The sequence below is a fragment of the Colius striatus genome, chromosome 5, assembly GCF_028858725.1.
Source record: "Colius striatus isolate bColStr4 chromosome 5, bColStr4.1.hap1, whole genome shotgun sequence".
NCBI classification, from domain to species: domain Eukaryota; kingdom Metazoa; phylum Chordata; class Aves; order Coliiformes; family Coliidae; genus Colius; species Colius striatus.
In genome coordinates, this window is record NC_084763.1 from 15,924,556 (window position 1) to 15,945,749 (window position 21,194).

At 42.1% G+C, this 21,194-nt stretch overlaps 1 protein-coding gene across 1 annotated transcript in view; it reads right to left on the reverse strand.

Annotated features, from left to right (window-relative positions):
• TGFBR2 (transforming growth factor beta receptor 2) overlaps positions 1–21,194 on the reverse strand; it is a 58,825-nt gene that overhangs the window by 7,618 nt on the left and 30,013 nt on the right. Inside the window, exons 4-5 of the mRNA XM_061996313.1 lie at positions 9,945–10,744; positions 6,432–6,573 (exon numbers count right to left, since the gene is read on the reverse strand). Of these exons, the coding sequence (XP_061852297.1) occupies positions 6,432–6,573; positions 9,945–10,744 (942 nt within the window). The remainder of the gene's footprint in view (positions 1–6,431; positions 6,574–9,944; positions 10,745–21,194) is intronic.

Sequence of the window (21,194 nt, forward strand, 5' to 3'; positions counted from 1 at the left end):
TAGCTATGGATATAATAGCAAACACTTTCGAAGGGATATTAAATCTCATGCTTTAAAGTTCTGCATTTAGAGATCCAACAGCAAACAATTATGTGTGCAGTGCAGCAGATCACTCCACAGATACCTCCTGCAGAGCAAGCTCTCCTTCTCCTGAGCCATCAGCTGCTGGCCACTCTCCACACAATGCTCCTGAAAGTGGCTAAGATCCTGAAACACAACTCCTGCCCTCTCATATGTAAATCACTTTCTTTAAGACTCAAAGGCTTTGCTTTCTTTCCTCTACAAGAACTCTTACTAGCTTCACCCACATTAATCTGAGATATAGATTACTCTGCCAAAGTAAACTTACAAGACCTAGAAGTTACTTGGGAAGTTGCTATCTTGCTGGTCAGGCTGGGATCACTGTGCAGGGATGCACAATGATTACAGTGCAGATACTTGTACTTTCAAACCTAACCAAAATATTGAAGTGTGCTGGAAAAATGTCACTTGCATGTCCTAGATGGCCATCTCCTTGCTATCTCTATCAGTCATGCTTTGATTCTGGTAGTGCCCATGGACATGAGCCAAGGCTCTGAGATCTTTCTGCAGTATGTAGAGGAGTTATAAGTGATGATCTGTTCCCTCTCGCTGACCTTAATCCAAATGCCACTGAGGTTCATGAGATGGTTCAAATTAGGGAAGAAGAAGCCTTCCTGGGTATTTGATGAGTTTAGTAACACATTTTCCCTGTTTGCAAAATTCTTTCTATGCTATAAGCATTCCTCTTCCAAATATAAAGTTTGAATAGGTTTTTCAGGTTTGTTATTTGTTTGTTTTTATGGTAAAAAAATAGTAATTGAGGCCAGATACAAGTCACTGTAATGACTTTATAGTAATACAGTTGTGCCTTCCCTCAGTTTGGAAAGCATGCAGCATCTTCTTGCTGTTTTTTATCTTGCTTCTCTTTCCCTTCGAAAGAAATACCTACTGAATCCTCTCATACTAATTCATCCCTATGCTGTGGAATCTCAGGTGTCAGACACATTTTGCAGTAATAGCTGGGGTTATTCATAGATCATGTAGATGTGCTACAGCAGATGTAACAGATGTCAGTTTGAGGCAGGTTAAGATGTTTGTGCCTAGTTGCTTATGCATGGCTGTATACAGGCGCTGAATCTATTTTTCATGCCTTATATGTTTCTTTGGATTGTTTTTAGACCGGTCAGGCACTAAAAATGACAACTGGCTGAAGTATCATAAATACCTCAGGTACCATGAACTACAGTATCTTTACCATTCAGTAACAGCGGAGTTCCTTCACCTTTTACCTCCAGCATTTAATCTTTATGGTTGTGAGCTCCCTTGCATTAATAATCGCTGTAGCTCTGGTTTCCTTTCACACTGGTCTGCCCATAACTCTCAGAAAGGCTGGGACACTAGATTTTTAGCCCCAGAGACATTACTGAAGTCTACTTGTTGTGCATGACAAATACTTTGAAAAGTTTTGTCCTGTGTTCATAATGAAAAATATGCCTCGCTCATGTGATCTTTTCTACTCTAAGCTCTCTGCAGTGAGATTCTCTTCCTTTGGGTCAGAACAGCATAACCACAAACCCTGTCGGCATCCCCTCATATGCTGTGACCTACTGATTTATGTGGGATAACTTCTCTTGTGGGAAGATGAAGACTCATTTGTAGGGTCAAAACAGGAGTGAGATGAAAGAACAGCAAAAAACAGCTGTGGAGCACAATCCACAGCAGTGGGCTTGTGTTCAGGAACTTTTAGGTCCTTCTCAAATGCCCACTCCTTTAGAATTTACAAGGAGAAAGCCACAGAAGGGACAAATCAATGGATGGTGGAGCTACTATGACAGCTCATGCACACATCCACACCTACGTGTGCGTGCAGATTGTGTCTTTCTTCATGCTGCAGAAATTTGGAAGGTGGATCTACTTAGCTATTGCACAAAGGGATAATAATGCATAAAGCAGAGGCTCAAAAGACATTTAATGGCCAAGTTTAAGGAGCTGTCAAATGCTTACTTCACATTTTCCCTAGGTTTCCCCTTTCCACTCCTTCAGAATACAGATGCTAGCTAGGAAGGTGAGGGTGCACTGGGTTGAGTGAACTCACTGTGCAGTTTCCCTTGCACAGACAGCTTTTAAGTCACTTTCACATCTGATGATAAAAGACACAAACATCCCTTCAAAAGTTTGTAAGTGTACGAGTTCTACCAACAGCGTACGCTCACAGGCTGCTTAGTCACTGTGTGCTGGATCTTGAGGAGGGACAGTAGTGCACACCAGTGCCCAACATGGAATGCAGTGCAGTAGCCTTATCTACTGCTACCTGAGCATGTTGAAGGACAGGACTTGCTACATTACTTGTAGTACTGTGGTGACACTTGGATAACTTCTAGGGCATGAGCTATGGTCATGGAGTGATGTTACGCTGTGTGGATGTACCAGCTCAGGGCCATATGTGATCACAAGCCAGTGCAGTGGAGACATGCCCTAACTGGGCTCTGTTCCACAGAGGAGAGGTTTAAATCAGGGCACCCGCAGCCACAATGTGCCCAATGTGCAGGCACAGCCCCACTGTACAGGCTATCAGAATGCTCCCTGACACCAGAAACTGTCACCTGTCCACAACAGCATGGTGAAAGCTGAGAATTTCACGAGGTGTAGGATGCACAAACGTTTAGTTACCAAGCTGTGGCTCTTGGCTAACTCTTTCCAAGTAAGCATAAGATTAATTAGTGATTTTATTCACATGAAACACAGCTCTGGTAAAGCAAGGCTGCCATTTGAAACAAAGCCCTGCTGCTAGACCAAAGCCAGACACCACTCCAGGCAGTACAATACTGCGTGAGCGACGTCGCCATTTTCTGAGGGGTTTCTCTTTTCCCTCTTCACCAACCCCAGGTATCCAGAAGTTCCCTTTCCTTCTCCCCTGTCACCCCCAACAGTTCCCCATCCATAGCAGTTCCGATACAAAACAGATGGTTTTCCTTTCTTTCTAGGAGGCTGTCAGAGAAATTACACTTGCCTCGGTCGCCAAAGCTGTGTCGCTCTGAAAGCAAGTGGTTGAGATGAAAATTATATTTCTTGCAACGTGCAGCATCTGGTGCACAGCTGTTACACTGAATGAAATACCAACTTAACGGCAGCGTGGAGCAGTTGAAGTTCTCCCCAAAGTAGTATTGCTGAGTTTCTAAATATGCCTCTTAAATTATACTCCGGTGAAAAATCAGTCAAACTCCATCTTTGCCTCCGTCTCCCTTTCCCTTGTGCCCCATTTCTGCTTCTCCATATTTAGTACAACAAAGTAACAATGAACAGCATGGCCTTTCTGGAAAGCTGATCCCCACCTGCTTATTTACTACGGCAGCTTCACAGTGTGGATTATGCTGCTGGGTATTTTTGTTCAAATGTTTGCTGACTGAAAAGGCCTGGCATAACATAGATACTATGTTTGACAAAGCTGCTGTAGCAAAAGGACCTGCCTCTACTGCCTCCCACACTCATGGAACACCTGCACGCTGACAAATGAATCCTGAGAGCTCCCTTTATAAAAGAAGTCACTGTACCTTTACGTGTCTGAATGGCGATTAGCTCCCCCACTCGCGTGCTCCCCTCCCTAATTAATGTTGCTCATGCTTCTGCCTCAGCTCAGACTGTCACTCCTACCCTCTAAACTGCCACAGGTCCCTCCAGTGACAGGGAGCTGACACCAGAGTCAAGCCTGCCCTGCAAAGATGGTGCCTACATCTTCCCAGCTCTTTTAGCTGCCATCAGGTCAGTCTACTCCAGCTTATATGGGAGCTCATTCCTCTCAGTGCCTGGCAGTTTAGGAAGAAAAGAGGGGTTTGCATGAGTGGGAAGGCTGTGAGGAGACAAGGGAGTCTCACGAGTGACAGATGGAGAGAGAAAGCAGAGGGGGAGCTCTAGTTATGAATCACAGTAAGTATATTTCACCAGCTGCTTGCAAAGATAGCCAGACTGCACCAGCCAGGGAAAAATCTTAAGAAGGAAATGAGAGTGACCGTGTGATACTGCTGCAGCTCAGCACCAGTGACAAGTCAAGGGAGCTACATCCTGGAAGTTGTATTTAACTGCTCTGAAGATACTAAGCCCAAGTTGCAGCCCCACAGATTTGCCCAAGTACTCCTGTGGTTTTGCTGGGGAGTTTAGCCCCTGGAAAGGTGACTGAAATAGAGAAATGAAATTCAAGAAATGTGGTTCTGCAGATGAGGATGACTGAGGGACGAGGCAAACAGGGAAAGTCAGGATGTGGGTGGGGGTTAAGCTTCACCTTGAAAACAAAGGAGATGCTGGGCCAAAGAAATCTTTCCTTTTCCTGAAATGACTTCAACCCTTCTTCTCAAGGTTATAATGGGTCAGTCTCTTCTAGCTAAACACACTGGTGATTTTCCTTCCTCATGAAACTCCTTTTATATCCCCTTTTAGGCAGTTGCCTTCTGAGAACAGCAGCAATGAGGTTTGTTCCTGTCACAATCTCCATTTCACTATACTCAGCAAATATGAACAGGAAGGGACTCAGGCATTAGCAAAGATAAAAGACTCCACAGTGAACAGCTCGTACTTATATTAATAAGGTGAGTTCCTAAATGCAAGAAACAGAAAGAGCTCAAGAGACAGGGCAAAGATCCTTTTTCTCAGGTTTTAAATCACCTCAGCCACATTTACAAAGTGCTAATGAAAGGCTGAGGCTGTGCCAATGCATTTAGAAACAGGCATGACCACAACAGCTAAATGTGGATGGGTTTGTCTTAGAATATGCCAGACTGAGGTTCAGTTCCTGAAGCACCAAATGTTTTCTTCCCGAAATGTTTGACTAGAACAGATTTTTTTTTCCATGCTTTTATACTAGCACAAGTTGTTTGCACACATATTAGTTCTGTAGATTTCTTGGCAGAGTGCAAACAGGGGCAAACGTGTTGCTCACAGTCCAGCCCACCCAGCAAGACTAAACACTGGTGAGACAGGAGGCGGCTGAGGTGGAGGTGCTGATCCTGCCTGCCCACCTGCCGACACCGCACGACAGCCACATTGCTGCTGTGCTCAGGGGCTTCAGAGGTCTCTATGGACACCCCTGTGGTAGCCCACGGATGTCAGCAGAGATCCAAGGAGCAGCTGTGCACGTGTTCCCATGGGACACTGGTTACCCTCCTGTACACTATGTTCCCCATGCTGCAGGGCTCTAGCCCGCAAGACTGTCTTGTCTCTGTGGCAGACCTTTGAGATGCAGCCGTGCCAAGCCTGATGAAAAGGGAGTCTCTGTGGTTTTGAAAGAGGGTAACATATCAAATCATAGTCACATATCCACTACAATATCCACACTGCTGTTACCTTCTCCCTAGGCTGCCTGTGAGAGCCCTGGACTGTGCTATAGTTTTTGTTAGAATGAATATTAACCAATACCAGCAGACTAAAGAATTTTATACATAACTTAGTCTCATTCTAGTCCTTGAAGTAAGGTGAAAATCTTCAAACACAGCAATACTTCATGCAGATATCTCAACAGCAACTTTCCCGATTTTTAGCACATACCAGTGTTGCACAACGGGAATTGTGGGGCAGCTTTAGGGAAAGCAGAAATGGAGATTTTGTTTCAGTGAAAACAAACTTTGAACATGAACAACCACAGCAGCTCTTCCTGGAGCTGTTCTGACAGTCAGTTCCAACCATTTTTATTTTGTTACTGCACTTCATACAACAAACACCCCTTGATTCCTCACATAGATGAACTCTTGCAACACCACAAAAAAAGATGAGGAGCAGCTGGGGATTGTGAGAAAACAGAAAGGTTTCTGTATCATTACAATGGCTGTTCCTGAAGTGTTCAATTAGTAAATGTGACGCTTAAGCAGCCCTCATTAGATTTCAGCATTAACATTCCATGAATGTAAATAGGAGACAGTTGTTACTTCTTAGTCTTACTATTTCAAATTGTCTTATGTTTCCAATCATTTTGGGTGAGATCAACCAGACTGAGTCAATCCATGGCTACTCAAGATGTTATAGGAAAAACAAGACATTAATTATCTTTAAAAGTGGTCGACCTAACAGCAGACTTAACATTACACCAATCAGACATTTGCTTTTATGCACCCTCTCATTGCAAGCTCCACCATTGAGAAATGTGAACTTGAGATTCATAGAATCATAGGAGTTGGAAGGGACCTTTAGAGTTCATCTAGTCCAACCCCTTATCGAGAACCAATTTTCTTGTGCTCTCAGGTGCTCACCCTTCAAGCCTGCTCATGCACATGTGCATCTCATACTACCAAAGGCCTGTTAATTTACAGCATCCAGCTACACTAGAACAATTGTTGAGAGTAGAAAGGAATCACCCCCTCCGCAGACAACCACAAGAGCATGTCTGTCCAAGCAAACTCTTAGAGAAGAAAACTGATGGCATTTACCTCCGACAGCGTTACAGCGAGATGTCATTTCCCAGAGGACCAAAGCCATAGAGTACACATCTGTTTGCTTGAAGGACTCCACATTCTCCAGATTCATTCTGGACTCCAGAACCTCAGGGGCCATGTATCTTGCTGTGCCAACCTACAGTGGAGGAGATCAGGGAGAGCTCAGGAGCTGCAATTGTAATTCATGTTTTGGATTCTGCTGTAATTTAACTTTGGCTTTCACAGAAATGGTGCCATTTGACATGGATCCAAAAATTCAGGCAGTACTTGGCACAGGTCATATTTTCTGTTGCCAGGGGAATCTGGCATTGTCTTGACTACCAACTTACTTGCACTTCCCTTGGTAAAGAGAAAAAAAAATAAAATCACTTCTTAGTTCCTTAAGCAAATAATTTTGACACTAACCAGCTTTCTCACTCTTTGGCTGTTCACAGATAAACTCCACCCTTTGGGCCTCATTTACTTGCTGCTGAGTGTCTTTTAGATGAGCAAGAAACACACTGTATTGTTTTGCACTGCATATTACAATGTTAGCTGCTTTCATGGTAGGCTTAAAAGGAAAGTAGTAAATGCAGGCCTGGCAGAAGAAAGCAAATACACAAGTACTGAATGCAGAAACACACATTTGAATTGAAACCAAAAATCGTCCCATTTGTTTGAAAAACTGTTCTCATGAAGTTTATTCATCCTGAACAATTTTCAGCAATGATTTTAGCAGCTTTGCTGAGATCTGACCTTGAGATTATGACCTTGTGTTACAGAAGGCAAAGTTTGAATGTCTGTTTTTATCACAAGAAAGGATTTAAGGAAGAATTTTTGTATCAGTCAACAGTTGCTCTCAAATGATAAACTCTTCACAGGGTAGGTATAAAAATTTATCCCTCTTAAAAAACTGCATACATAGTAAGCCTTTGAGCAAGCAAAGACAGTTTCAGATTGGAGATTGGTTAATCACAGAGATGAACAAGCATGAATGGGTGATGCAGTAGGACCTGTGATTGGAATGAGCTATTTGTAGACTGCACTACAGCAATCACTCTAGAGCCCAGTGGCGAGTAGGACTGCAAAGGATCATTCCAGTAACTGGGTCTGCAATTGCAGGCAGCCACATAGGAAATGTGCAGTCTCTGAGAAAGCCCTACAACACCCATTTTACGAGCTTCTGTAAAGACATTTTATCACCTTGGGCTCAGGGCAAATGGGAAGAAGCTTCACAAAAAGTGCAATGCACTGTAAAAAGACAGCAGAAAAGACCAAGGACATAGCTTTGTTGTAGGACTCTGCAACAGCAAAAATATCCAAATGATTGTAGGATCAAAGCCTTTATAAACAGAGGACAGAAAAAAACCTGTGCCATCAGTCTCAAAGTTAAATTCCCTATTTCACAGACTCTGTGATGAATTTCATGCCAAGCATGTGAGCAGCAGCCATACACTGAACAGGTACTTGCAACAACTGTGTCTCAGCACCACTGTGTTTACCAGCATTTCCCTCCCCTACAGAACATGAACATACGGAAACTCCGCAGCAGAGGCTGTTCCTACCTCTCATTTGTTTCCCAACACACAACTTCTTCTCCAAGCAGATCCCATCCAAGGCTTAGGAACAGTTACCTGTACACTATGGCCCACAGCTCCACCCCCCAAATCCTGCTGATTTTAACAGCAGTGCTTAAAAACAGTTTCTTAACATTGTCACAAAGTTCTGTTCTGGTCTTGAATTTCACACTCTGCAAGACTGACAATTATTTCGTAGCTTTGCTCAACAATGGAGGATCAAACCCTGTAACTAAAACACACATTGGGAAATGCAGAAAAAAATAAAATAATGTGAAGAACAGTATTAAATCAATCCCATCTCCATCCTGCTTAGGATTTATCATATGTCACTCTGCTTCTGTCCTTTTATCTGCATTTAGATTATTAGGTCTTCAGGTCAAAGATACTTTATCTCTCTGAAATCTCAGTCCTGAGTTTCAAAGGCATTTTAGGTATCTAAACTCCAGCATTTCAGAGTTGATTGCCCCTCTGGAGTATGGATATGCTTTCTCTTTGCTAGAACCGTTCTGCTTTCAGTTCTTGCTTTTCCAAAACTTCTGCTGAGGGATCATCTCTGTTCCTATGGTATGATGCAATTTTTGTAATTTTTGGAATTTTTTATCAGAGACATTTATTTCAGTCTGCTGGGGGATGTTTTGTGCCCTGAAGTATCTCAGTCAGAGGGGCAGTGGATATCCCTCCTTCTCTGTGGGCTGCGAGCAATGCCAGAGAAGTCATCTTGAAATGTATGTTAGCTTTAAGTAACCAAAGTGTCTGTGGGGCTGTGTTTCAGAGCCTCCGCCTTATGCTGCTGAAAACTGTTTTCACATTATTCCAAACGGGATGAGCCTTATGACTGACATCTGGTACAACACCACTGAACTCCAAAAAGCTCTGGCATGCTGGAGAAGAGTGATATGCCAGTGTGATTGATGGTTGTATTATTTTTAAATACAGCTTCCTTGGCTATCGTTCACTCCTGGTATTGGTTAATACACTCTTTCAAAATGAGATCAAGACAGTTGCCTCCCACTAAGGAGACTTTCAAAGACAGATCTTTAGATGAACAACAGTAACTCAACAAAGCACTGCTGACTGAGGAGCTGTCCCTGAAAATGTTCTAAACCTCAATATTAGCTCCATGTGAAGTAAAAGTCAGTGTAAATTGATGTCAGGCTTTGATGGGACCTATGTATAAAAAGCATAAACATAAAAATAGATATAACTAGCATAATTAATATAACTAAATAATTAGAAATTAATTAACTTAACAAATGGTTTGAATTTATACTACAGGAGTTTTCATTGGAAGAGGCAACATTTAGAGATGTACTTGAAAAACTTCATCTTCAAAGCATTCATAAATATCCTCCTGGCATACCTGCGAGGTAAATGAGTTTTATCCATGCTACTTAGTTGAAAAAGCAATTATTTTTGTTCAACATTCTTAAACTTAATTGCATGTGGAGAATGTGCCATAATCTTAAAGAAGTTTATTTTTGGCCTTTTAAGGTGATTATCTCTCTAGTTATCTGCTTATGGCTCTTGAGACTGACTTCACCTACGCTGGGGTCTACTCATACAAAACTGTATTGCTGTCAGGCCTGAAAACTGTGACACAACCTCACAATGGGAAGCATATCCATTGTCTGTATGTGTGTGTGTGTGGGGTACAGCAGCACCACGAACAGTCGCTACAAAGCTCCCAAGTGCTTTGTACAAGTGTGTACAGAGGGTGGCTGCATCAGAAACACATGTAGACCTCCGATCGTAACAAAACCTTCATCACACTTTTCTCACTCTGCCTTTAACATTCAGCATCTCTTTGCTTTATAAAACACTTTCACATTAAATTTTTTATGCTTTTAAGTAAATAGAGGCAACATAGGAATGTTTTCACTCTTTTCACCCCAGGAACTGACAAACCAACTGGTATAACACCACTCCCCTCTTCAAACTTTTCATTTACCTGCCCGCTGTTAGCCAAGTCATCCACAGAGAGAGAAGGGTCCAGCCTCAGCGATAACCCAAAGTCACAGAGGCAGCACGTTAAATCATTTTTCACCAGGATGTTGGAACTCTTTAGGTCTCTGTGCACGATAGGTGTTTTGGGGCGACCACAGGGTGTGTGATCACTATGCAGGTGGGCAATCCCTCGGGCCAAGGACCCGCCCAGTTTCCAGAGGTCCTCCCAGCTGATAATGTGCCGTGTGAGATACTCCTGCAAGTTTCCTCTAGCGTGGAAGGCAGTGATCAACCAATATTGTTTACCAAGATCTGTCTTATGCTCCTCTGCTGTCAAGAATTGAAGGATGTTCTCGTGCTTGAGGTTTACATCTGAAAAAATATCTTTCTCAGTTTTCCAGGAGGCATATTCTTCGTAGGGGAAAATTTTGACTGCCACAGTTTCATACTGCTCCGATGTGTTTTGCTTCAACTTGGCTTTATACACTTCAGCAAATCTTCCTTTGCCAACAACAACGTCCAACTCAATGGGCAGCAATTCTGTGTTGTGGTTGATGTTGTTGGCGCAGGTAGAGCTGATGTCTGAGTGGTTATCATCTAGAATAATGGCACAACCATCACTGCAGTCCTTGGGTTTCCTGGGCTTAACATTCTTTTCCCATGCCTTGTTGAGCTTCCTCTTCTTATGAGTGCGGTAGGCATAAAAGAAAACAATCACAGCAACAGAAATCACCAGTAACGGAACAAGACTTATGATTGTGACTTTGGAAATTTCATCTTTCTCCTCTGGCTTATGAGGGTCATCTGTAAAGCCGAACAGAAGGAAGACATACATTAAATGATATCATAACTTTATGTACACAGGAAGTAATCAACAAATTATGTCAATTAATGACAACAAATTTTTATCCATAGTACAATACATGATCTTCTCCACTAACAGTAAATAATAAAAATTATCACTGCTTTAACTCAAAATGTTGTTTTGTATATAGGCCTCCACTTACTAGGACTTCCCTATCTGCTCATTTTATAAAAAGCCAGAATCGAATGAGCAAGAACCTAATTTAATTTAATAGCTTTGTTCTTCTCTCAGGCTCTTAATACACTATGGATGAAACCTTCAGTTTCCTGAACACAGTAGCCAAAGTCACCTGCACTTAGTCTGTTGATGTATTCTTGACAGATTTGCCCTTTTAACTGGTAATTACTAAACACATTAAGTTTTCTAAGAACTGGATTGATAAATAAATAGACAATGCAGCACGTGAATTCCCACTTGCCCAGTTATTGCTCCAGATCCAGGATATTTCAGTGGGATCCATGTAAAGACATCTTCAGGAAACCTGTCCACACACAGCTACTGCAGGCTAATATACAGGCACAATATATATTTATGCCTGCATATACATCTGAAAAACAAGCCTCATTCTCATACTGTGATGTATATGAATGTGTGTTGCTAGAACAAATGCAAACACTTGCATGTACACAGGTGTTAGAATCCTTCAGGCACAATCAGGAATGTGTGACATCTGAGAATTGTGTACCTTTTTGCCTGGATTTATGTAACTGCGAACATCCTCTATATGTCATTTGCTGGCTGTATGCTGTCTGCCCTGTTGTAAAGGAGTTGGCAGTTCACTCCAAACTCCTTAACAGGTGCAGTCCACACACTAACATATTCTTGGATGGAAATATTGAGATAGGGAATAAAACAACAATAGAGACATAGTCTAGAACAGTGACCTCTTCTGGGAATGGCAGAGAATGTTTTTCTAGAGGTGGGAGCAGCCCTATCACCTCTAGATATGACCTTTCTAGTTGACTTTGGGGTATTTTTTAGCAAAGGTAAACAGCTTGAAAGAGAAGCTTTATTCTGAAAGTAGATTAAAGAAGGAAGGTCAGAATTTATCTGGTCCCGATTTGATTGGATATATGGAAATGTATTCTCCTAGTCTATTTCTTCCTTTGAGTCAAAGCAAATATACTATATTATCTTTCCATGAGGAAGAAGCCCTGGAAGTCTAACTTGAACAGACAAAAACAACCAAAGCTGCAACCAGAGTTAAGCAAGTGGCTTGTGTTGGCAGCACGATGCTTACAGCAATTCCACTGACTCAGGTAATGGGTACCAGGACAAATAAATCAATAAGAAAATCAAAAGTTTAACAAGCTCTGAAGGGAAGTTACCACTAATTTTATTAGCCACTAACCTCTGTTTCCTCTATTCAAAATGCTGAAAGAGGTGGAGGAATTAGAATAAGCAGCATGTCTGACCCTCCAATTTCACTTCTAATCCCTTTTCCATTGGAAACACAGCTAGTTGGCAAGCAGAAGGAGCCACCAGCTATTCCGAGGCAGATGATGGGACATCTAAAGAGTACATTCTACCTTATCTGGAAAAAGGGCCTGGATCCTGAACCAGGATATCCTTCCTCTGTTTCAAAGGTTCATCAACCAGACGCAGAGCAAATAATTCAATCCTAGCCTCTGTTTTCAAGGAAGAGGAAGTGCCTTTCTAACACTGACATTCTCAACTAGCACAAGTCAGTAGCATTCACTAGCAGCACCTACAAAGAATGCATTTCCTTCATTTATGCAAAATGAAGCCATCACTTTCAAGTCAATCCTTTCTCCCACACCCATGCAAACCACAAATCATTATTCTCAAGTGATTTCCCTTGGCAACAAAGTGTTAGTAATTTTGTATTATTATTATTTTAATTACAAAAACCCCAAAACATCAACTTAAAAAGTTCATCGCAGATTACAGGCACCCCTTCTGCTTCTCAACATGCTGAAGAGGGGAAAAACCCCCAAAAAATGTTTTTACGGCACTTACTGGAGGAATGTATCTAGAAAGTCCAATGTCTCTGTCAGTAAAGATTTGCATTGCTCTGCTCTGGTTCTTTGCTCTCAGATAATCTGCTTTATAAAGACTCAGGAAACACCCTGACTATGTGTGGCTGTTGTAGAGTTTTGGCTGCAAGCTGGCCACAACTGCATGAACCCAAGTGTGATAAGTAAGAATCTGGTAAAATAGTCTTGATGATCGGTCGGGGTTCTGTTTTGGTTTGGTTTTTCTTGGCTGCAGAAAAGCATACAGCTTTCTCACCTCCAACTGGGAAGAAACACATCCAAAGCCACAACCCTTTGACTGCTATGACTACCAGTCCTAGGGCCTCTGATCATTCCTATAATGCCCTAGAACATTATATTATTTTGGCCTACAGCTGAGAAGTCTCCAGCAGACTTCACAGCCCCTTTAGCTCTTCCCCTTTCTGCACAAGAGAAAGCCCTGCTTGTGGTGCAGGGGGATTTCTGTGTAGAAGAGAGAAACTGTTGATGTTGCAAATGTCACTTGAAAAAGAATGAAAAAAAAATTTTTAATGAAAGCAGAAGCTGAGCAATTTGGCCACTTCCCCTGAGCACTGTATTATCCTGCATCTCTACTGCAATGTGACACATCCACTTTGGCACACTCTCTTGGAGGAAGTAGGGAGGCAAGGGGTGAGAAGCTGCACATCCCCACCTAAAGCAGCAAGGATGAAGGATGTGCTCGTTTTCATTTTTCTTTAGACACTAGACAAGTCCCACTCAAGGCTGGGAAGTGTAAAAATTGAGCACCCAACAGGGAGAACTGAGTGTTAGGACTGAAAAAGCTGAACCCTGAGCTTAGGAGGGGGCTGAGTTGCCTGCCAGCAGAATTAAAGGGGACAGCAGCAGCAAAGAGCTGGTGGCACCAAGGTCTGGTTCGAGCAGGGTACTTCTCAAACTGCCTTTGATTTTGACTGCTGATATGAGCAGAACAAAATCAGCCCTTCCAGCAGAAAGCTAACATTGGAATACTTCTCTGTTGAATCTGTATGAAGTCAGGGCAGGATCAAAATTCAGAGCATATCTGCATGTTTGCATTGTTGCTAGCCAACATTTTCTGGCTCAACTACAGGAATCTAAGAATAAATATGTTCATTTGCTTATAAATAAATGGCTATGACTCAAGCTTCGTAATTTCAAAAAACAGGAGTGCTGCTTCTACTTTCTGAGCATCAGAATGTGCAAAATCTGGCTGCACAGGCATGTAAGGAAATGGTTAAATGAAACAGTCTCTTGGGTTTTGCAAACATGCTCCTAAAAAACTTTCCCCACCCAGAACTATTATTTAGTTTCTTAAGCTTCAAAAGAGCCTATTAATATACCATAACAATAGAGAAGTTGAGCTAAAAGAAAGCTTCCTGGCAAGCCATCTGCACAACCCTTCACACTACCTAAGCCTTTAGGGAATAGGGTACAGGTGCCAAGGTAAATGGAAACACTGTACAGCCCCTGTTCAGTCCGGATGTTTCAAAGCACAACACTGCTTTGCCTGCAAACTCTTTACGCTGGACTGGGCGTCTTTGATTGAACTTTGGTGTCACTGAACTTTGGGAAACAAGAAATAAAACAATGGCAATAAAGTTAAGACCCACACATAAATGTATGGGACAGCACAAATGCAAAGTCAGTCCCCATAGAACTACTTCAGTGGTGCCTGGTTGCTTGCGTGAGCTCTGAAGTTGCTGCCTACTCAGCTGCTAGTCAAAACCACGCAGCAAGGCAAGAGTGGATTTGATGTTGGCAGAACTCACATTAAACGTATTGGTGCTGATCTATTGTAGGCTTGTCCAGTGCCCTAAATTCCCCCAGAAACAGTCACAAAATACAAGCCCAGACCTGGGACTGTGATCCACTTCTTTTGCAAGCTCCTGAGACACAAAGCAGCCCTTTGAGCTGAGTAGAGGACAACTCTGTTTTGCAGCAATTCTTAGGTTTCAAAGTTTGGTTTCAATTCCCCACTGGAATGAAAACTAACACTTTTTGAATGTTTTTGCATAAACAGAATTCTGTTCAAATGTTGCAATTTGGCAAGAGATGTGAGTGCTGAATCCCCACCAGTGAGGGGACTAGTCTGGGGTATGGGAGCTCTAAGTTCAAGTCCTGCTCTGTTTGATTCAGGGAAGAGCTTTTCATCTGTGATTATTCTAAATTGGGAAAAATATGAGTTTGAACCTTACGTGCATACTGACTTTTGAGCAAGGCACTAGGCAACAAAACATGGAAAAGTCTGCTCATCTCCTTTACCACTACATTCTGGATGAAAACTCATTCCATAAAATGCTTCATTTTCAGGGAAATGAAAGTTCACTCTGAGCAGCTGTTTGGGATAATTTAGTTTACATCTACTGAAGAATCCTCAAGTGACAATGCAATTCTGTAGTTCAGTGTCCTGTGCTTTCTTGATTTTGGTCTTTTGAGAATTAAAACAGAATGAAAATCTTCAGCAAAACATTTTTAGATTAGAAATATTGATTTTCAAAACAGAAATTCTCCTTCTGACATTCTTGTGCTTTCCCCGAAACCCCTATGTTGCGGGCAAAAGCCATTTAAGCTGATACAACCTTTGTGTTAAAAACGTTTGAGAAATTTGCAGGCATTGATTTTTGGGCTTTGTGGATGAGAGTGGAAGCGTTTTTACTGATGTCTGTGTGTGTGTGTGTGTGCCTATGTGTGTGCGTCTGTGTCTTTTCCTTAGTAAAACAGTTGATCTCGACACAAAATATTTGGAGATAATAAAATTCAAATGCTGCACCTTAAACTAACCTGCATTTTTTAATCTTGACAGTTTCTTGGAAACATTTTCATTCTCCATCCTTGCTGGAGGTGAAGATTTTTTTTTTTTTGGCTTAATAGTTTTGTGAGGCAGGAAATCAGTTCCACCCCTCCCTCGGCTCTATGCTGAACCATCTGATGGCAGAAGCCAGAGATTACTAGATTTAAAAACCAGAGTAGAATCTACTTTGCTATCCAGTAGAAATAAACCCTGACATTTCTTGTAGACTTGCCTGAAAGTTAAATTCCTGCAGCCAGTTCCTGAATTTGCAAGAGACTAGGTAAACCAAGTCTGTCAAGCTCAGTAACTTGTGTTTGAGCTGTATGTCTTCGCTATTTAGTCTGAAGCGGATATTGCCAGGGTATCCAAAACATAGTATCTGCTGAAGCAGCCTCCTGGAGAGGCACTAGCTCTGACAGTTGGCAGATCTGGCTGGCCTGTTATAGGGGCTCAAAGGCACTAGAAGTGACAAGGTGAAGCCATCTCTAGAGCCTGTTTCTAAATCTTTCTAAAGCACTGCCATCCATGGCTCTGAATTTGGACCCTAACAATGGTTGCCTAAAGGTGTGGGAACTCATTCACTTGACCTTTTGGTAATTTGCCAGCCTGAATGCTGCTCTGCAGTCAACATTTGGCTGGAAAACCAGACCAAGACCTCAGGGCACTTAATGTAGGCCACTGCCCAGTGCCACCACTTGCCTGTTTTCCTGAGAGGTAGGAAGGCAAAGGTAGGAGCAGTTCCAGAGAGCTGTGGCAAACTCACTGCTGTTTTCCCCTAGGGGCTAGCAGCTTTGTCCTTGGCACATGACTACCCGCAATCGGGTGATCGGGACTCAAGACGTCTCTGTTACACCCAGGAAAAATCCCCAGTGACGTGACTCAGTTATATGCGTTACATGTTGTCATGCATATGCATCTGTCACCTGATGGGACTGGCCGCATGTTAGTCACGGGGAGGGGGTGTGTGTGTGGGGGGAGGGGGGTGGGAGACAGACAACTTGATTGCCTCCAGGTGGCTTGCTTCAATTAAAAGGTTGGGAAGCAATGATGTAACAGATATTTTATCTATTGTAAGCAGAATTTCATTTTTCAACTGGTTGCCAAGTGTGCTATTCAGCACCCAGGAGAGTTTAAGAAACTCCTAAGCTCTAAGACAGAACAAATGGTCTATTGCTGTTTCATTCCCTCACTGCTGGCTAGAAAGTGTAATTCCTTGGTTTGCTGGCACAGCACTCATTTGTTTAAAATCTCCCACTCCTGGATGCATTCCCTTCTTATCTCTCCCATTCTAACAGATCACTTCACCGTGTGTACATGGCATCTCTCACACGTTTTGACTTTTGTGGTTGAGCTCTTCTACTCAGTGATAGGAAAGCTGACATATTCTAACTTTAGATGATGTGTTTCTGTGATATATGCCTCAGTTATAAAACTCAGTGTCTGCTGCTGTTTGCTGGTGGTTTTCTGGAACAAATCAATCTATTCAGTTTCAATATGTTCCAACAGATGCCACACATTAACCACTATTTTTATTCTCAGCCTGAGTTTCACCCCTCCAACCTTTCCCAAAATATTATGTTGCCAGTGTTAGTTACAGTTTGTTTCTGTCTGTAATTATTAAAGTCTCTTCCATGACAACCTGATAAAAGGTTGGCCACATTCCCACACTTATTAAGCTCTCAAGTGATGCAAATTGTAACAAATATGCCAACCAGACTGGAAGAGTGCTGCCTAGTTTGTTTTTACAAAATCTATAACTCAGCTCTGCATGGTTATTTTCCTAGGAAGCAAACAATATAAATAATACAGAGCAAAACAAAATGTTGGCTTCTTTCGCCTCTTTCCATTCTATTTCCTTTCTATCCTGGTAAGTGAATCAGACGTTCGGTATTAGACAGCCTCTCCTTTGCTTACATACAGCTGCAGGCATTGGGTGGGTCTCTGTGGCTGCAAATACCTAAGAGGAAACATAGAGAACAATGCCAACATACAAGCAGTGAGAGGCTCTGTGCAACATTATGTAATGCTACTGACCTCTTTTATGGGGCAGCTGGAGGACAGTTACCTTCGGAACATGTTAGTTGGATAACAGAAAGACAGATTAATGAAAGCCTTTGTTAAAATCCACTTGGAAGCAGTTCAGCTGTAATCATCTCCCTTCTGATGTTCCTTGAGCACTGGACAACTCATCACATAAGTATTTATGGCCTGGAGGGTGTTTGTGCACTGATCTTAAGTCTGTTCTTAAGACTGAGATCCTCCTATGTAGTCAAGTAAAATCGCTAATGCTTTGACTCTAGTAAGGAGAGGAAGAGGAGAGAAAGAAAGGAAAAGACAGGGGCAACATGTTAGAGACAAGTGAGAGATATCAAGTTAAGGAAACTATAAAATATTATCTATATCTCCTGCGATCTGGGCACAGTACAAGGCATCATGCAGGTATGTCTGTGGTGGTTCAGGCAGCAAAACAATACTAGGTCTCCCAGGTAACGACTGTACACAGTGAGCAATCACAGTACTTCACACGCTGCAAATCCATAAGCTATAATTCGTTTGGGCAAATGACTCAGCCACAATTGATTAATCAAATACTTACATCTCTTAAACTTTCCATTAGCAAACTCAGTAAAATCATGATCAATGTGAAGATTGTTAGCAGCACAATAACCTCCCCACCTCTGAAACACTTCCCCAGTTAGCTTCGTTATCCTCATAAACTTGTTGACTTGTCAGTCATCTTTCCCACTGAAGTGTTGGTATTTCAAGGCAACTGTTTGGATGTTTCAAACAAGCACTAAAACATAGATATTGTTGCTTGCTAAGGTCTCTCCCATATTTCAACTGGGTGCAGTGAGAATGCCGAAAAGAATGACCTCATCTTGCAGTACATGAGGAATAAACACTGTATACCTGAATGATCCCACAGACATCATGGCTGCAAGCTGCATGGAGGTCTGTACAGCATGGCAAGACAGGTGAGGATGAAAAATTATCACCATGTAAGTTATCAGAACGAAACAACTTTAAACCAAACAGAGCTATGTTACTGGTCTGCAAATTCTGTTTCCAAATTTTGAGATGTCTGCATTTTTGCTCGGATTTGAACTTGATGCCCATGATAACAACTGCATATGTTAAAGGATTTGTTTCCCTGTCTGCAGTCTCCAGTGTGAGGGTCTCCCTTCAGAAAGCCACCGAATGAACGTGTCTGAATGAGCCTGCCCAACAGGAAGAGGTTGCAGTGCATAGCGGGTAGGTCATGCACTGAGTGACAAGTAGTTGTCCCATTATCTCAGCCACAATGAGTGTCTGGTCATCTCTGCCCACAGGGAACAGGTCAGATGTGAGGCTTGAGCATAGTTCTCCTTGGTCCCTTTGGGTAAACAAGCCTTGACTTCCACCAAATAGCTTAGGATTGTTAATGAAGAACTTTGCTAGACATTTGTCATGCTTGCACTGGCTAATGAATAGAGGCTAGGAGACAACGTGGTGCAGGGAAGGCTGAGAAACAAAGCTGCCCAAACAGCAAGGGAGGCCTGGAGCTGTGCAAACAGCTACAGATAGACCTGGTTCATTGTGACAAGAAAGTAAAGTAAGATATAGAAGATCCACCAGACATGACTAGACATCAGGGAGGAAAAAATTGTGGTAGTTCAGTCCTGCACTCACTTCTTCCATGACAGCAGGACCAGGCCCCTGGCTGCCACCTGGCCAACTAACTCCTAGTCCGCCAGGGCCTTTCCAGACCCCAGTTTTGGCTAATCTTTTCCAGTGGTTTTGTTCCCTGGCTTTGCCTACTGGTAACACTGTCATTAGACATTTGGAAAAATAATAGTTAAAACACGCTGGCATTGAGTTTTGCTGTGAGAAGCATTTTTCCACCACAGGGGTGTAAGCTGCTTGCCAGTCATCCACAATTTTGTTTGGCAAAAAAGAGAAGGATTAAGAAATAAACACAGAGTGGTCAGATTTGCAATGACTACCTGTCTCCTGTATATTGTGTCTCCAAGAACTACAGAACATTGTTTGGAGTGATTCCGCACACAGTATTTTCCACCAGGTGCACGTGGCCTGAAATGCCAGGTATCTGAATCAGGGTCAGAAGCCCTCTGACACAGTAGAACTACAGTCATGTGTGGGCATATGTCTGAGAGTGTCTTGTTCATTTTGCGGATTGGCAATTTAAAAGAAAGTCCGTACAAGAAATTTGTATGTAACTACTTCAAACATTTCTAAAGCCATCCTTGGGTGAATCACAACATCTCCTACTACCCAAAAGCTTTAGATGCTTTGTGTCTAAAAATGGAGTTGAGATTTACCCTTCACAGTCAAGACTCATAAAAGTCAACTGTGCTACAAACCAATTCTTCTATAAACAATAACATCTCAGCTGTGAATCATTGGAATGCAGTGACTAACCTCTGGTGGAAATTAGAACCTACCCACAATTTTCTTTCTTACCTAAGAAACACATTCTCTTAGGTGTGCACCCAGGAGGAAGAAGAGCTAGAATATTGATCATTTAATAGCAATAGCTTAAAAGGAAAGGCTGTGACTAATGGGTGACAAATTACAAACTTCTTTTATCATCTTAGTTTCTGCTAAGAGTAGACTAGCTTTTGTCCACTCTTTTAAACTATAGGATGTGCAAAAATCGCTGCAAAAGTCCTTGCTCTGGTACAAGATACAAGAATGCAGAGAGAAAAAAACGAAAGAAAGAGACAAGAACAATGTACAGAATAGATCTGGATGACAGTCATTCCAAAGGCAAAATTATTACAGGCTATTATCTAGTTGTCTGGAGGAGCCGTGGACCAGCTGGCTGTGATGTTCTGCTCAAAGTCAAACACAGACAGGAAACCGCATGTCTGATACTGTAAAAATCGTTTGTCTTCCTGCCATGGCTAACCAGGCAAGTAACCCAAAGGGCCTGTTTTCATTTAAAAGAAACACTAATCCACAACAATAAAAAAAGGAATGACAAAGCCTCAATTCTCCCCCCTCCCAACTGGAGTTAGTGCTTGTGTTTGTGAATGAACTGGAAACATTACAAACTGAAGTTTTGCATTATTTTTTATCTGCAGTTATTCACTTACTACATGTGAATGCAGGACACAGTTTTTGTGAGTCACCTAGAGTGATTACAGTACATGATCTAGAAGGAAAGCTCCACTCTGAAGAGCGATAGGAATTAGGGTAAAAAAGGCTGGATTTTAATGTACACCTCATCTCCTTTCAGGCTGTTCTGGAAGTGTGAGGGGGCCTGCAGAGTTGATGGGAATTAAGGCACTTCGTGTTGAATTTATAAAACACAAACATACACACAGAAGACACATATTTGTCAGAGCGATTGTAGTCAGCTATGTAGCTCCAGGAGAAACAGCTATAACGTGACTAATTCACAACAAATTAGCCAAAATCCACAGGGGCGTGGTTTGCTTTGTACAAAAACTCTATGCAGTTGACATAGTAAGATCTTTTCACTGGGAACTTGTTCCCTTCAATAAAATCATGGAGATGTTAGAATTGGGTCCAATACCTCCCATCAATAGCTGTATTTACTCCAACTCCTTCAAAGCCTAACCAAGTAACGGTTGGTCA